Below are 17,726 nucleotides of genomic sequence, written 5' to 3' on the forward strand. Positions count from 1 at the left end.
TTTAATATTATTCTAATCTATAACACCACGTTTATAACAAAGTTTTCATCCGCAACACGAGATGGCGATACATCAATACTGACGTTGGCGTGTCCGCCGGATACTGTGTTTTGCGCACGGTTATATCCCAGAATTCCTTTCTCGCTGTTCCTCTTTCCCGTTCGGCGGCAATGTCGAAGAGTGGTAAGAAACACACACGAAAATCCACAATCATCCATAACATGAGGTACAGTGCAGCATCCTAAAGTAACAAGTTGTTTTTATTTATTATAGGGCTTTCGCGGTTTTGGCATATTGTTGTCAATTCGCAATGATATCGTTGGTAAAAACAATCATTTGCTGCTAGCAGCCGAAGCCATGTTTACGAGGTACGCAGATGTGTTGACCCGTGTGGCTTTTCGTGTAATTATCAAGCTAACTTTTTCGAGCGGTGTGAAACATTGGTTTATGCTAAATGTATGTTTTAATTAAACACTGATATTTAGAGCTCCAGATGTGCGTGCAGTGGAGTTATAACAAGCGAAGACTCAAGTAGACACAGCTGAATGGTAATGAGGGAAAAACACGTTGGTTTGTTGGTGTATTGAAATGTAATAGATCAAGTTGAAATTTGCCAACTGTTTAAAAGGTTGAGTTCGCGGTTTATATTAACCGTAGAAAACGGAATTGTGTCGAGTCGGATAAGACCGTCAGGCATCCAATCTCCGTTCGCTAATTTAAACAGTAGCTCCAACTGTTTGTTTTGTAGTGTCTCATAAAATCGCTAGCTTTCTCGTCAATAAATGGTCTTTTAATTGAGCGACATCTTGGTCTTCAGTTTATTGGATGCAGGATTGTGTGTGTTGGGCAACTAAGTTGTCGTCGTTCTGTGCTGTTGTAAAACGTTGGATGTACTTTTTCTTTTGCTGTTTAGGACGTGGTGGGTCATCGGGAGCCAAGTTCCGTATCTCACTGGGTCTCCCGGTAGGAGCGGTCATCAACTGCGCTGACAACACTGGTATGAGATCTGCCAACATAAAGCATAACAATTTTATCCTTCTCTAAAGCACTTGCTTTGTCTGGTCAGTGGCTGGGTGAGTTGTCGTGGAAGGAAATAGCAAATACCATTGCTCTTGGGTGAGATGACTGTCGCCATGTGCTGTTTAATCTCAATCAGTGATGGCACAAATGTTTGCAATTTTTTTTTGGATGTAGCAATATATGTGCAGTATGAAGCATGCATTAGCGTTCCAGTCAGCGTAAATGTTGCATATATTGAAAATGAATAAATAAGGTTCTATTTGTTAACTTTAATTAACAGTGGACAATACTTGGGCATTTATTAAACCTACTTAATCTTTCAACATGGTAATACATTTTAACATCCAGATTGGTATACATTAACATTAGTTGATGAACTATAACCATAATATTTATGGAGTAGTTCACACAGAAATAAAAATTATCATTCCCTTACCCTGATACTATCTCAGATGTGTGACTGACTGTCTTCAGCAGAACACAAATTAAGATATTTAGAAGATTGTGCTCTGTCAGGTCCTTCTAATAGAAGTACACAGTTGGCTGCTGTTTAACAGTCCAAAAGTCATATTTAGGCAGCAGAAGTAATCTATTGGGATGCTCAATATTTCGGTTCACATTATATGCATTTAGAACTGCACCAGTGGTGCATTTGACCAGAATTTTAATAACTACTGTGAACTTGCCTACAAACGGACACGCAGGATTTCCTGGAGTTTAGAATGTCAAAATAAAAATGAGGGTTTAAAAAGTGCATGATTTAAATGTGTAAATTAAGCCAATAATATTAATTTATTTTTATTGTCATTTAGTATTTGTTTACAATTTATAACAAGTTGAATGAGTTCCAAAAAATAACCGTCTGAATGAAAACTGGACTGATGTATTGCAACTAAATTGAGCAAGGAGATCTGCATCCTTAAAGTCCAGATGCAAGTTCTTTTCTGAAAAGAAAAGGGCAAAAATAAAACACTGGTTTATTTTCTCCTGAAGATTGTAATTACTGTTAATTTTGCTGCTACATTATCCTGTAGACTAGTTAATAATATAAGCTATACATTTATATTGAAATATGTAGAGGTGTGTTTCTTTACATGTTAAATAGTACTCCCAATTAGTTCCACAATAATGTAAAGAGATTATCTGATGCTGATTGAAATGGCCAAACTCTCACGTGACTTTCGTTCTTCTGTTGTTAATAAGCGTAGTTTGTTTATCGCCGACGCAATTCCACATATGATATTAAATTTTGGGTGAATTATCCCTTTAGTGAACTACGAAGTGTTATTCATTTGCATTAAAAATATGAATAAATGTAAAATATATTGTTAGTAGTTTGTTCATGATACTAATGTTAACGAATGGAACCTTATTGTAAAGTGTTACTGCGTACTCGAAAAATGCACTTTTTTTTTATTTATTTTTTTAAAAACGATTTCTGAACTAATCTGTCCTCCTCGTCCCAAGAAGCTGTACATCATATCCGTCAAAGGCATCAAGGGTCGTCTGAACAGGCTCCCTGCCGCTGGTGTGGGCGACATGGTTATGGCCACAGTGAAGAAAGGCAAGCCAGAGCTCAGGAAAAAGGGTGAGTGTTAGGCCCACAGCAGGGTCTGGGCTTCTGTTAGCTGGTTTTGATTGCACATCAATTGTTGCCTTTTTAAACTAATGTTGCCTTTTATCATAGTTGTGATTTTTGGTTTTGAATACCATGGGTGTTCTGAATATATCTGTAGTTAGGATGCTGTGTAGTCTTGAGAGATTTTCAATGATGGTGACCTTATTGCCAGGTAAGCACTTCTACAACTGTCTGTTCTCTTTTAATCTAGTGCATCCTGCGGTGGTGATACGACAAAGGAAGTCGTGTCGGCGAATAGATGGCGTGTTTCTGTACTTCGAAGGCAATGCAGGGGTCATAGTGAATAACAAAGGAGAAATGAAAGGTGAGTTGTAAATAACTTATTTGTTTTGATCTCCTTCTCTAAAGCACTTGCTTTGTCTGGTCAGTGGCTGGGTGAGTTGTCGTGGAAGGAAATAGCAAATACCATTGCTCTTGGGTGAGATGACTGTCGCCATGTGCTGTTTAATCTCAATCAGTGATGGCACAAATGTTTGTAGTTTTTTTGGATGTAGCAATATATGTGCAGTATGAAGCATGCATTAGCGTTCCAGTCAGCGTAAATGTTGCATATATTGAAAATGAGTAAATAAGGTTCTATTTGGTAACTTTAACAGTGGACAAAACTTGGGCATTTATTAAACCTACTTAATCTTTCAACATGGTAATACATTTTAATGTCCAGATTGGTATACATTAACATTAGTTGATGAACTATAAACTAACCATAATATTTATGGAGTAGTTCACCCAGAAATAAAAATTCTCATTCCCTTACGCTGATACTATCCCAGATGTGTGACTGACTGTCTTCAGCAGAACACAAATTAAGATATTTAGAAGATTGTGCTCTGTCAGGTCCTTCTAATAGAAGTACACAGGTGCCTGCACTTTGACAGTCCAAAAGTCATATTTAGGCAGCAGAAGTAATCTATTGGGATGCACTGATCTGATACCCGGCTCCGATACTGAAGCTTTTAGACTGATCGGTTCTAGTTCCCACAAGCCTGATCCAAATCCGATACTGTATGTTAGTTAAGTTACTGTCAAGCTCCAAAAATGTCGTTGAAGAACCATCAAAATACAATTAAAGTAGCTCATATGACTCGTGCATTTTATTCAAAGCTACTCGAAGACGTGCGATAGCCCTGTGAATTACTAAAGACTGTTTAATAAGTAAATGTATTGTATGCATTAGTGAATAGTGCTGCTCTATTAACAAACTCACACACAGGCTGGTGATGCACTTGTTGCTATTTTTAACCTTTACAGCCATGCATATTATTTGAGCGCTACTCAAGAACACCATCTCATGTAGATGCTCAATATTTTGGTTCACTTTATATGTATTTAGAACTGCACCAGTGGTGCATTTGACCAGAATTTTAATAACTACTGTGAACTTGCCTACAAACGGACACGCAGGATTTCCTGGAGTTTAGAATGTCAAAATAAAAATGCGATGGTTTAAAAAGTGCACGATTTTAAATATATTACTGTTGTATTTAAATTAAGCCAATAATAACAATTTTTTTTTATTGTCATTTAGTGTTCAATTACAATTTATAACAATTAAGTTGAATGTGTTCCAAAAAAATAACCGTCTGAATGAAAACTGGACTGATGTATTGCAACTAAATTGAGCAAGGAGGTCTGCATCCTTAAAGTCCAGATGCAAGTTCTTTTCTGAAAAGAAAAGGGCAAAAATAAAACACTGGTTTATTTTCTCCTGAAGATTGTAATTACTGTTAATTTTGCTGCTACATTATCCTGTAGACAAGTTAATAATTTAAGCTATACATTTATATTGAAATATGTAGAGGTGTGTTTCTTTACATGTTAAATAGTACTCCCAATTAGTTCCACAATAATGTAAAGAGATTCTCTGATGCTGTTTGAAATGGCCAAACTCTCACGTGACTTTCGTTCTTCTGTTAATAAGCGTAATTTCCAAAATCTTATGTGGAATCGGCAACTCACTTGCATCAGGAAGTGCTTTTTAAAAGTTTATAAATGTATCGATTTGCTTCAGAAGACATTAATTGACTGGAGTCGTGTAGATTACTTAAGTCATATTTAGGCAACAAAAGTGCTGGCACACGCGTACTTCTATTATAAGGACCTGACAGAGCTCTACTAATAAATCTTTTGTGTTCTGCTGAAGAAAGACAGTCATACACATCTTGGATGGCAACAAAGTAAATTAGGGAATTTTAAATTTTGGGTGAATTATCGCTTTAGTGAACTACGAAGTGTTATTTATTTGCATTTAAAAATATGAATAAATGTAAAATATATTGTTAGTAGTTTGTTCATGATACTAATGTTAACGAATGGAACCTTATTGTAAAGTGTTACTGCGTACTCGTAAAATGCACTTTAAAATGTCGTTTTTTTTTTTTTTTTTTTTTTTTTTTTAAATACGATTTCTGAACTAATCTGTCCTCATCCCATTTAGGTGCCTAGAACCTGTACATCATATCCGTCAAAGGCATCAAGGGTCATCTGAACAGGCTCCCTGCCGCTGGTGTGGGCGACATGGTTATGGCCACAGTGAAGAAAGGCAAGCCAGAGCTCAGGTTTTTTGCTTAGGAGTGTTAAGCAAAAAACTGAGAAATAAACACAGGAGACATTTCTACATGGAAAAAAAGCGGCATACAGATAAAAAAAATACCATTTAACGCATGCCATTTAAAAGTCACTCACAAGACCTAACATCTTTACCAGTCTTTAGTGAAATAATTTACAAGAACAAAAACAAAACGAGTGACACAGGGTCTGGGCTAGTGTTGTCATGGTACCAAAATTTCTGGTATCGTAAATAATTTGAGTACTGACTTGGTACCGGTATTTTGACAACACTCGTCTGGGCTTTTGTTAGCTGGTTTTGATCGCACATCAATTGTGTTGACTTTAAACTAATGTTGCTTTTTATCATAGTTGTGATTTTTGGTTTTGAATACCATGGGTGTTCTGAATATATCTGTAGTTAGGATGCTATGTAGTCTTGAAAGATTTTCAATGATGGTGACCTTATTGCCAGGTAAGCACTTCTACAACTGTCTGTTCTCTTTTAATCTAGTGCATCCTGCGGTGGTGATACGACAAAGGAAGTCGTATCGGCAAAAAGATGGCGTGTTTCTGTACTTCGAAGACAATGCAGGGGTCATAGTGAATAACAAAGGAGAAATGAAAGGTGAGTTGTAAATAACTTATTTGTTTTTTATCTCCTTCTCTAAAGCACTTGCTTTGTCTGGTCAGTGGCTGGGTGAGTTGTCGTGGAAGGAAATAGCAAATACCATTGCTCTTGGGTGAGATGACTGTCGCCATGTGCTGTTTAATCTCAATCAGTGATGGCACAAATGTTTGCAATTTTTTTTGGATGTAGCAATATATGTGCAGTATGAAGCATGCATTAGCGTTCCAGTCAGCGTAAATGTTGCATATATTGAAAATGAATAAATAAGGTTCCATTTGGGAACTTTAACAGTGGGCAATACTTAAAATATTTTAAGTAAAATATTTATTAAACCTACTTAATCTTTCAACATGGTAATACATTTTAACGTCCAGATTGGTATACATTAACATTAGTTGATGAACTATAAACTAACCATAATATTTATGGAGTAGTTCACCCAGAAATAAAAATTCTCATTCCCTTACCCTGATACTATCTCAGATGTGTGACTGACTGTCTTCAGCAGAACACAAATTAAGATATTTAGAAGATTGTGCTCTGTCAGGTCCTTCTAATAGAAGTACACAGGTGCCTGCACTTTGACAGTCCAACAGTCATATTTAGGCAGCAGAAGTAATCTATTGGGATGCACTGATCTGATACCCGGCTCCGATACTGAAGCTTTTAGACTGATCGGTTCTAGTTCCCACAAGCCTGATTCAAATCCGATACTGTATGTTAGTTAAGTTACTGTCAAGCTCCAAAAATGTCGTTGAAGAACCATCAAAATACAATTAAAGTAGCTCATATGACTCGTGCATTTTATTCAAAGCCACTCGAAGACGTGCGATAGCCCTGTGAATTACTAAAGACTGTTTAATAAGTAAATGTATTGTATGCATTAGTGAATGGTGCTGCTCTATTAACAAACTCACACACAGGCTGGTGATGCACTTGTTGCTTATATTAACCGTAGAAAACGGAATTGTGTCGAGTCGGATAAGACCGTCAGGCATCCAATCTCCGTTCACTAATTTAAACAGTAGCTCCAACTGTTTGTTTTGTAGTGTCTTATAAAATCGCTAGCTTTCTCGTCACTAAATGGTCTTTTAATTGAGCAACATCTTGGTCTTCAGTTTATTGGATGCAGGATTGTGTGTGTTGGGCAACTAAGTTGTCGTCGTTCTGTGCTGTTGTAAAACGTTGGATGTACTTTTTCTTTTGCTGTTTAGGACGTGGTGGGTCATCGGGAGCCAAGTTCCGTATCTCACTGGGTCTCCCGGTGGGAGCGGTCATCAACTGCGCTGACAACACTGGTATGAGATCTGCCAACATAAAGCATAACAATTTTATCCTTCTCTAAAGCACTTGCTTTGTCTGGTCAGTGGCTGGGTGAGTTGTCGTGGAAGGAAATAGCAAATACCATTGCTCTTGGGTGAGATGACTGTCGCCATGTGCTGTTTAATCTCAATCAGTGATGGAACATTCATTCCTGAGTTTTCACTTCAGTTTTAAAATTTCACTTATTTTGCTAAATTGTAAAAAAAAAAAAAAATGTAGTCTCTATCACAGGACCCGTAGCCAAGGAATGTGCAGACCTGTGTCCCAGGATTGCTTCCAATTGCCGGAAATTGTGTGACCCTTGTTTGAGAACTTGTTGAGGTTGATGAGTGTACGCTATGTTTTTGCATCTACCAGGATGGAACGTGGCAGACACACCCTCATGCTACCTGTGAGGATCTCCAGCAATCAGACAATGAAGCCACTGACACATCAAAACAGATGGAGAGAGAGAAGGGGAGAGCTCTCCTGACAGGCAGGAAATGATGCAGTGCACAATGCAGGTGTTGATCAGCAACCCTGTGCAATAGCAATATCTTTACTTGATATGGAACATTTCTTACTTTACATATGTTACTGTTTGTATAATGTAAATTTGTGTATGAGACTGTATATGTTTCTGTACTTCTGTTTTTATTAAGATGCAGTTACAGTATGTAGCTCTATATTTAAATATGGAGTGTTAGATTTAAAAACCTAATATTTGAACAATATTTTTCATCTCATTCTTGGATGCACTGGTTTCACATTATACTTTAAAAGTCCTAATAATTGTTCTAGTATATTGGAGTAATTTCTTCCATGGAGAACATGATACAGCCTATAAAAGTATTATTTTCAATCTTTCCAACAAATGAATGTATTGAATTAAAATTACTGTATTCATATAACCTGTAACTTCATATATGTACTTGCTTAGACTGGAGATTGTTCAAATAGTGGAATGCGACAGGATACATGAAACAACCACTTTTAAAAGGGTTGTCAAATGGAAATATAGAATGTATTAAGATCACATCAGGTTTTAATGTTCTCCTTTTTCTCATTATTTATATAACCGAGGAATCTTTGCACCCTTGATGTTTTCTTGATTTGTTTGTTTTGATGATTGTACCAGGTCTTTTCTTTTTAAAAATGCAAAGAGAGAAATTCAGTGAGGCCCAGTGTACAAAGGTTTAATGTAAATATCATGGTAATGTCTTTATTAATAATTAAAATTAAAAAAAATCATTTCAACCGTGGCATGTTGTGATTTTATTTTATTTTTTTTCCAACAAGTAGCAGCTATTAAACATGCAAAAAACACATATGTGAATAGGGGGACTAAGTTGTAAAATTTTAAATAATACCAAGCTATAGAAAGTCAACTTTTTTATTATGTTTCCAGGAGTGAAGGTTATTCATGTTTTTGAGACATTACAGCTGATTTTCTGTAAAGCTACTTTGAAACAATGTGAATTGGGAACGGCACAAATAAAAAAGTATACAAATAAAAATTATTAGACTTGATTTGACTTGTTACAATGCTTTGTCTGCTTTGGCAATAAAATACAAAATAAATCTTAATGTTTTCTCTTTGCATTGTCAAACAAACAAGTTATAGCCAGTGCTGAAGCATTTTACCAATCAGAAATGACTATATTTGTAATATAAGTAATGGCCAGTATCGTAAAATCACAGCCAACCATGTTCAAATAAAATTATACATTATAAATTCTGAATCTATGACATGATTACCATTTTCCCATGTCTGCCAAACATGTTGAGTGGTTCAAACATCATATGCAGCCTGAAAGTGAACTTTTAATCAGATGTAAGGAGTGAATGCAATTGGCTTCATAGGAAAGCAATAGAATCCCTTTCTCCCTATTAAGTGAATGACTTAACCTCCAGTGTTCGCCGACTGATCTCCTTTTAAACTGAGATCAGTCGGTTTAAATGAAATGGAATTATGTGTTGCGTATAGCGAAGCCAAAATACAACGTCCATGCATCTGTAAGCCAGGTCACACAAGGCTATAGAATACAAGGCAAGTCTCTATATATAGTACAATGGTAATTCAAAGTTCTTTATTTAGATATAATAAAGAGAAATGGTAACAATTTACAGCAAGGTTCCATTGGTTAATATTAGTTAAGAATATTCATTCAATAAAACTAACAATGAACAATAATTTTACAGCATCTTGGTTAAATCTTACTCTCTATTAAATCTTGGTTGATGTTAATTTTTAACATTAGTATACTATGAACTAACGTTAACTATTTGTTAATTGTAAATTTAAAAATAATAATTTTGTATCCCCTTTTCTCCCAATTTGGAATGCCCAATTCCCACTGCTTAGTAGGTCCTCGTGGTGGCGCGGTTACTCACCGCAGAGGATAAGTCACAGTTCCCTCAGCTTCTAAGACCGTCAATTCGCGCATTTTACCATGTGGATCATTGTGCATGACACCGCGGAGACTCACAGCATGTGGAGACTCATGCTACTATCCACGGTCCACGCACAACTTACCACGCGCCCCATTGAGAGCGAGAACCACTAATCATGACCACGAGGGGGTTACACCATGTGACTTTACCCTTCCTAGCAACATGGCCAATATGGATGCTTAGGAGACCTGGCTGGAGTCACTCAGCACACAATTGTTAGTTCATGATCTATAACTAATGTTAACGAATGGAACCTTATTGTAAAGAGTTACAGAAAAATAGAAGACACATAAAACTATTTAAACCAACCCTTAACACAAAGAATTTAAATGGATTCAAATGTATATAAAAAATAAATACTTACATAAAAATCAAACATTACAATCAGTGATTTAGAGCAAAGTGTTCAGTCAAGGAATGCATACTACAGATGTGTTTTCAGTCTGGATTTGAATGTGGCTACTGTTGGGGTACATCTTCTAAAAGCTGTACATAATTAACAATGATAAAATCACAATTCCTATATATTAATAATATAGGAATGTCTTTAATATTATTCTAATCTATAACACCACGTTTATAACAAAGTTTTCATCCGCAACACGAGATGGCGATACATCAATACTGACGTTGGCGTGTCCGCCGGATACTGTGTTTTGCGCACGGTTATATCCCAGCATTCCTTTCTCGCTTTTCCTCTTTCCCTTTCGGCGACAATGTCGAAGAGAGGTAAGAAACACACATGAAAATCCACAATCATCCATAACATGAGGTACAGTGCAGCATCCTAAAGTAACAAGTTGTTTTTATTTATTATAGGGCTTTCGCGGTTTTGGCATATTGTTGTCAATTCGCAATGATATCGTTGGTAAAAACAATCATTTGCTGCTAGCAGCCGAAGCCATGTTTACGAGGTACGCAGATGTGTTGACCCGTGTGGCTTTTCGTGTAATTATCAAGCTAACTTATTCGAGCGATGTGAAACATTGGTTTATGCTAAATGTATGTTTTAATTAAACACTGATATTTAGAGCTCCAGATGTGCGTGCAGTGGAGTTATAACAAGCGAAGACTCAAGTAGACACAGCTGAATGGTAATGAGGGAAAAACACGTTGGTTTGTGGGTGTATTGCAATGTAATAGATCAAGTTGAAATTTGCCAACTGTTTTTTAAAAGGTTGAGTTCGCGGTTTATATTAACCGTAGAAAACGGAATTGTGTCGAGTCGGATAAGACCGTCAGGCATCCAATCTCCGTTCGCTAATTTAAACAGTAGCTCCAACTGTTTGTTTTGTAGTGTCTCATAAAATCGCTAGCTTTCTCGTCACTAAATGGTCTTTTAATTGAGCGACATCTTGGTCTTCAGTTTATTGGATGCAGGATTGTGTGTGTTGGGCAACTAAGTTGTCGTCGTTCTGTGCTGTTGTAAAACGTTGGATGTACTTTTTCTTTTGCTGTTTAGGACGTGGTGGGTCATCGGGAGCCAAGTTCCGTATCTCACTGGGTCTCCCGGTGGGAGCGGTCATCAACTGCGCTGACAATACTGGTATGAGATCTGCCAACATAAAGCATAACAATTTTATCCTTCTCTAAAGCACTTGCTTTGTCTGGTCAGTGGCTGGGTGAGTTGTCGTGGAAGGAAATAGCAAATACCATTGCTCTTGGGTGAGATGACTGTCGCCATGTGCTGTTTAATCTCAATCAGTGATGGCACAAATGTTTGTAATTTTTTTTTGGATGTAGCAATATGTGCAGTATGAAGCATGCATTAGTGTTCCAGTCAGCGTAAATGTTGAAAATGAATAAATAAGGGTCTATTTGTTAACTTAAATTAACAGTGGACAATACTTGGGCATTTATTAAACCTACTTAATCTTTCAACATGGTAATACATTTTAACATCCAGATTGGTATACATTAACATTAGTTGATGAACTATAAACTAACCATAATATTTATGGAGTAGTTCACCCAGAAATAAAAATTCTCATTCCCTTGATACTATCTCAGATGTGTGACTGACTGTCTTCAGCAGAACACAAGATATTTAGAAGATTGTGCTCTGTCAGGTCCTTCTAATAGAAGTATACAGTTGTCTGCAGTTTAACAGTCCAAAAGTCATATTTAGGCAGCAGAAGTAATCTATTGGGATGCTCAATATTTCGGTTCACATTATATGCATTTAGAACTGCACCAGTGGTGCATTTGACCAGAATTTTAATAACTACTGTGAACTTGCCTACAAACGGACACGCAGGATTTCCTGGAGTTTAGAATGTCAAAATAAAAATGAGGGTTTAAAAAGTGCATGATTTAAATGTGTAAATTAAGCCAATAATATTAATTTATTTTTATTGTCATTTAGTATTTGTTTACAATTTATAACAAGTTGAATGAGTTCCAAAAATAACCGTCTGAATGAAAACTGGACTGATGTATTGCAACTAAATTGAGCAAGGAGGTCTGCATCCTTAAAGTCCAGATGCAAGTTCTTTTCTGAAAAGAAAAGGGCAAAAATAAAACACTGGTTTATTTTCTCCTGAAGATTGTAATTACTGTTAATTTTGCTGCTACATTATCCTGTAGACTAGTTAATAATATAAGCTATACATTTATATTGAAATATGTAGAGGTGTGTTTCTTTACATGTTAAATAGTACTCCCAATTAGTTCCACACAATAATGTAAAGAGATTATCTGATGCTGATTGAAATGGCCAAACTCTCACGTGACTTTCGTTCTTCTGTTGTTAATAAGCGTAGTTTATTTATTGCCGACGCAAAATTCCACATATGATTTTACATTTTGGGTGAATTATCCCTTTAGTGAACTACGAAGTGTTATTTATTTGCATTAAAAATATGAATAAATGTAAAATATATTGTTAGTAGTTTGTTCATGATACTAATGTTAACAAATGGAACTGTTTATTTGCATTAAAAATATGAATAAATGTAAAATATATTGTTAGTAGTTTGTTCATGATACTAATGTTAACAAATGGAACCTTATTGTAAAGTGTTAAAGCGTACTCGTAAAATGCACTTAAATTTTTTTTTTAAATAATATTTCTGAACTAATCTGTCCTCGTCCCATTTTAGGTGCTAAGAACCTGTACATCATATCCGTCAAAGGCATCAAGGGTCGTCTGAACAGGCTCCCTGCCGCTGGTGTGGGCGACATGGTTATGGCCACAGTGAAGAAAGGCAAGCCAGAGCTCAGGAAAAAGGGTGAGTGTTAGGCCCACAGCAGGGTCTTTGCTTCTGTTAGCTGGTTTTGATCGCACATCAATTGTGTTGACTTTTTAAACTAATGTTGCCTTTTATCATAGTTGTGATTTTTGGTTTTGAATACCATGGGTGTTCTGAATATATCTGTAGTTAGGATGCTATGTAGTCTTGAGACATTTTCAATGATGGTGACCTTATTGCCAGGTAAGCACTTCTACAACTGTCTGTTCTCTTTTAATCTAGTGCATCCTGCGGTGGTGATACGACAAAGGAAGTCGTATCGGCGAAAAGATGGCGTGTTTCTGTACTTCGAAGACAATGCAGGGGTCATAGTGAATAACAAAGGAGAAATGAAAGGTGAGTTGTAAATAACTTATTTGTTTTGATCTCCTTCTCTAAAGCACTTGCTTTGTCTGGTCAGTGGCTGGGTGAGTTGTCGTGGAAGGAAATAGCAAATACCATTGCTCTTGGGTGAGATGACTGTCGCCATGTGCTGTTTAATCTCAATCAGTGATGGAACATTCATTCCTGAGTTTTCACTTCTTCAGTTTTAAAATTTCACTTGTTGTTTTGCTAAATTGTAATTTCTTCTTTGTAGGCTCTGCCATTACAGGACCCGTAGCCAAGGAATGTGCAGACCTGTGGCCCAGGATTGCTTCCAATGCTGGTAGCATTGCCTGAGCTCAAATGTGGCTTGATTTAAATAAAACACTCAAAAGTTTACAAGTGTCACAGTTTGTTGATTGCTGGAATTTAGAGTATTACGAGGTGATTCATTTTGGATCACTTTGTGCAGGAGTTCAATAAGGTTTTACAGATGCCCACTAACCATTTTTAAGTAAAGCACTCAAGAGAAATGTTTGACTATAGTTCATGTGTTTGTAAATGCAGAATTGATTTATTTATTTTTATCTCCATATATGTTCGTTGAACTTGTAAAATTATTTGTTCTATTAAACTATTCAAGACTTTTTGTCAGATGTATAGGCCTATTTAATTTGCTTAGTTTTGATGATGGTAATATCAGTCATAAAGGGCTGTCTTTTATTGTGATGTGTCACATTCACATTAAAATCCAGTTGACATTCCCGAAACTTTGCAGAATGGCCAGAATAATATCAATTAGGTTGGATTGGAGTAATTTGGGACGATTTATGCAATTTTCTTATTTCAGAGCAACAAATGGGACCTCAACTACATTACAAGCTTCATATACTAGATATTTAGTACACAAATAATAGTGTGGAGCAAGAAATCTATAAAATGGTTCAGAAATTACACATTACACCATGTCCCATATTGGCCTAATTCACCCAATCTGAATGTGTTCTGGTTTCCTAAAAGGAATATTCTGGGGTAATTAATAGTTTAGATCAATCTACAGTATTTGTGGCATAATGTCGATTAAACTTAGTTTTGACTCCCTTAAAGCACATGAGTTTTCAGTGAGGCACTTGCAGTGATCGTGAATGGGGCCAATTTCTGGATTGTTTTAAGAAGGACAGATGAAACTTCTAATCTTCGAATAGCTTTTACATTACTACTTTTGCCGAAACTTGTGTATTTGAGCTTTTAAAAAACAAAATCGCATTTGAAGTCGTTTTGGTGTATTTGGCTGAAATAAGGGGACAAGTCGAAATCTATTTTTGTGATAAAAGCTGTCAAATGAGGTTAATTTGAACCGGATATTTATTTTCAGTATTAACAGTTGTTGAGTTAGTGTGTTCACCCTGTTGGCATTTGTTGGGCCGGTTTGATCATGTAATTTATGCTTCTCAAAATTCTTAATTCAGCTGCCAACTTTAGAATGTAATATTTTGTTTAGACAGTGTAAATTGGTAGTCATGACGATGAGTTTGTTATGGAAATGCTGCGTGTGAGCCGTAAAGTTAGCAGCAGTCCAATTTGGCTCACTGATGAAGTCGGCTTCTGTATATAGATAAAGGTAAATTGGGTGAATTGGTACGGTCGTATATTTAGGTAAACCGTAAGAGCAGGTATGGATAAGAATTTGTTATAAATTTCTGTGCCCTTGAAAAAGATCTGAAAACGGTTCTGGAAGCTGACTGGAAAGACCAGAGGGAAAACGACGTCGTGCATTACATCAAAATGTCGCCAGCTACTAGGAATTCAGTTGAGCTTTAAGCTACTTTGTCGCTGCATGTCACCAGTGGCTGGCTGTATAGTCACTAGTGGTGGGTATGGAGAGTCTAAACAGAACTTTCTTTACAATTAATATTATTATTAAAATATTAGGATTACGTCAGCTCTAGCATATTCTCTGGTATTGGCTGTCGTCCCCCGAAAATCGCTCTTTATTTGCATAAATTAAAACATTTCTCAACTTTGTCGCGTTGTTGGACACGCCCACATCCGGTCGCCAACGGTCATTGAAAATGAATGAGATGAGGTCGTTTTGTGGCTGCTTGTCGCTGGCAGTGTGAACGCAGCTTTAGTTGTATGCCATACTCAATATTTTACCAAGACAACATATGAAATACCTTATAAGGTAGTCAACCTCTCCAACAACCCTTATCTCGGTCTCACCTGATAGTATGCATACCCACGGAAATGGCTCACCCCGAAAACAGCCATTGAATACAATTGCTGCAGGAATAAAGCATGAAAGCCCCTTATTAGAAGAGGAGGTCCAGCTAAGATGTTCTAGAAACCTTTAAGTTCCTCACATGAATGAATGGCTAGTTTGCTATTAAGCATCTCATCTCTCTTGTGCATGAAATTAGTAACTTATTTACTATCTGTCTTTATTTTCAGACTATTACCTGAGATCCAACCAAGAAGTACATCAGAATTCAGTCATCACTGGCGCAGGTTTGCTGGGAGCTCATATGAAAAGTATAACCTCCTTGTCAGTCTGGGAGGCAAAGCTTTGCTGGAAATCTTCAGCACTGAGTTTGCCTTTGGCTTTCTAGGAGGGTTCATTCTGATTCTATCACAGTGTCTCAAGTCAGAGAACAAGGAAAAAGTGATCGGAGTGTTGGACGGGCTCTCCAAGACTGGCCGTTTTAGCCTCAACCAATCTCTGCTTAGTCAGGCGGAACAAAAATCCTGTGAGGAGTTTTTCAACAAGCTGCAGGTTGCAGTTGGAGAACGTCATCGTTCTAAAGAGGATTCTTCTTGCTTTTCTGTGGGCAGCAATAAACCTTCAGGGGTTTTTGTGAGCCAGTCAGCCAAATGTGAATGCAGATGACAATGGCATAATGGTAAAACTCAAAGTAATGTAAAAATATAGCCTCCAATATATTTAATAATAGTTCATATTGAAATATTACCAGTGTGTGTAGATTTTATATTTTTATTTCAACCACTTGTGTGGACAGTAGAGTCACTTGAGAATATATTCAACATTCTAGGAAGTATCCCGCTCTTAGGAAATGCAAAGACATGTGTTATGGCACAAATATGCTAAATGAAGTGCTTGTAATTAGTTTTTTGGCAATCTGCCCTTTGTTAATTTCTGCCTATGAGGCCCCTGAGGATAAACAAGACATCTTTGCAAGCAAGGCCTGTCCTGCATTTCTTGTCTTTGAGAATTTTGCCTTGCTAGTTGACATGACAATTGAACTGCCTTGTCACTGTAAGCCAGAGGAAGTTCACTCAGTGGTATGGTACTATCAAAAACAAATTGGCTCCATGAACACCAAGATCCTGACAGACTTTGAAGGTACCAAAGTGCTGGAATCTTCCAAAGTTGGCAGAGGATCGGATCTGCACAGGCGCTTTTCCATCCGTTTGTTTAGCCTTCTCATCTTCAGGGTTCAGAGAACTGACTCAGGGCACTATATATGTGGCACAGCCTCTGGGGAATTCTTCTATGGCCACAATGTTGATGTCCAGCAGGTCCATCAAGTTTTATTTCCCTGGAACCTCAATCAGAATACACAAGCAGCAGAACCCAGCACTATTAAAACCGAGCTGTTCCAGGTGTTCACCAGCTACAGAGCATGGTCTAATTGTGACCGCTGTGACATCCAGGGGGAGCAGACCCGTGTGGGCCTTTGTTATGTTAAAAGCATCTACCTCCATGTACGTTACCACCATGAATCGGACACAGTGGCTCCTTGTGGCTCCTCAGCTGTTCCCCAGAGCTTTGGACTTTCAAGCAGGAGTTTTGGAGCAAAGCTTGAGGTGAGGAACTGTCATACTTCCTGCCCTCCAAAACCTAAAGTAACCCCAGAGAAACAAGCTCTGTTGAAGTTTCTTGAGTATGATAATCGAGATTCAGCAGAAGTTTCCATCCACTTCCACAACCACCCTGTAGACTCTGATCTGGTCTTGACCTGCCCTGGCGCCAAACCACAGTATGCCGTGGCCTGGGATAAAGGCTCAGTACCGCTTTATCTCTCTCAATATATGGAGGGACTGAATAAGACTTCTCGTGTCTTCATTGATACAGGTCACCACCTACACTTCAGGCCAGTATGGTTAGAGGATAAAGGCTCATATTTCTGTTGGCTCCAAGGAAAGCTAGCAGCAGAGATCAGACTGGGAGTATATCTGCGCTTGGGTCGCTTGCGCCAAATCTATGACCCAGAGTCTGCGTATGCCCTTCAAGCAATACTTGTTTGCTACATTTGTATTTCTGTTCTGTTTCTCCTCACTGTGTTAGCAAGATTTGTTTGGCAGTTCATCAATGAAGAAAAGACTGCAGATATGAACAGAACTTAAATTTGTTGTAGTTTAACCAATGCATGATTACTGTTAAATGCAAGATGAAAAGGGAATAAATATACTGCAAAGACTATGAGTCATCTTTCAAACTACTTTTTAATGAATGTTTATGGTATTTGATCTTTCAAACACAAATTGAGAGTGATGATAAATAATAAACTGTTATGTGGTTTGTTGATGCTTAACATGTCCTTGAGCTTTCTTGTAATAA

At 37.2% G+C, this 17,726-nt stretch overlaps 4 protein-coding genes across 4 annotated transcripts; all 4 read left to right on the forward strand.

Annotated features, from left to right (window-relative positions):
• Nucleotides 1–310: 310 nt before the first annotated feature.
• Nucleotides 311–8,655, forward strand: LOC127652328 (60S ribosomal protein L23-like). Its single transcript, XM_052138449.1, has 6 exons — nt 311–322; nt 968–997; nt 2,491–2,608; nt 2,850–2,963; nt 7,052–7,135; nt 7,518–8,655. The coding sequence occupies exons 1-6, from the start codon at nt 311–313 to the stop codon at nt 7,553–7,555; spliced, it is 396 nt and encodes a 131-aa protein (XP_051994409.1). The 3' UTR covers nt 7,556–8,655.
• Nucleotides 8,656–10,247: 1,592 nt separating this feature from the next.
• On the forward strand, nt 10,248–13,549 carry LOC127652949 (60S ribosomal protein L23). Its single transcript, XM_052139416.1, has 5 exons — nt 10,248–10,322; nt 11,056–11,139; nt 12,695–12,823; nt 13,067–13,180; nt 13,422–13,549. The coding sequence occupies exons 1-5, from the start codon at nt 10,310–10,312 to the stop codon at nt 13,502–13,504; spliced, it is 423 nt and encodes a 140-aa protein (XP_051995376.1). The 5' UTR covers nt 10,248–10,309; the 3' UTR covers nt 13,505–13,549.
• A 1,118-nt stretch (nt 13,550–14,667) lies between these two features.
• Nucleotides 14,668–16,046, forward strand: LOC127652329 (coiled-coil domain-containing protein 103-like). Its single transcript, XM_052138451.1, has 3 exons — nt 14,668–14,677; nt 14,832–14,917; nt 15,519–16,046. Exons 1-3 carry the CDS (start codon nt 14,668–14,670, stop codon nt 16,032–16,034), a joined length of 612 nt encoding a protein of 203 aa, XP_051994411.1. The 3' UTR covers nt 16,035–16,046.
• Nucleotides 16,047–16,228: 182 nt separating this feature from the next.
• LOC127652915 (Ig-like V-type domain-containing protein FAM187A) lies at nt 16,229–17,578 on the forward strand. Its single transcript, XM_052139368.1, has one exon. The coding sequence runs from the start codon at nt 16,229–16,231 to the stop codon at nt 17,510–17,512; it is 1,284 nt and encodes a 427-aa protein (XP_051995328.1). The 3' UTR covers nt 17,513–17,578.
• The last annotated feature ends 148 nt before the right edge of the window (nt 17,579–17,726 follow it).

The sequence above is a fragment of the Xyrauchen texanus genome, chromosome 12 (assembly GCF_025860055.1).
Source record: "Xyrauchen texanus isolate HMW12.3.18 chromosome 12, RBS_HiC_50CHRs, whole genome shotgun sequence".
Taxonomy (NCBI): Eukaryota; Metazoa; Chordata; class Actinopteri; order Cypriniformes; family Catostomidae; genus Xyrauchen; species Xyrauchen texanus.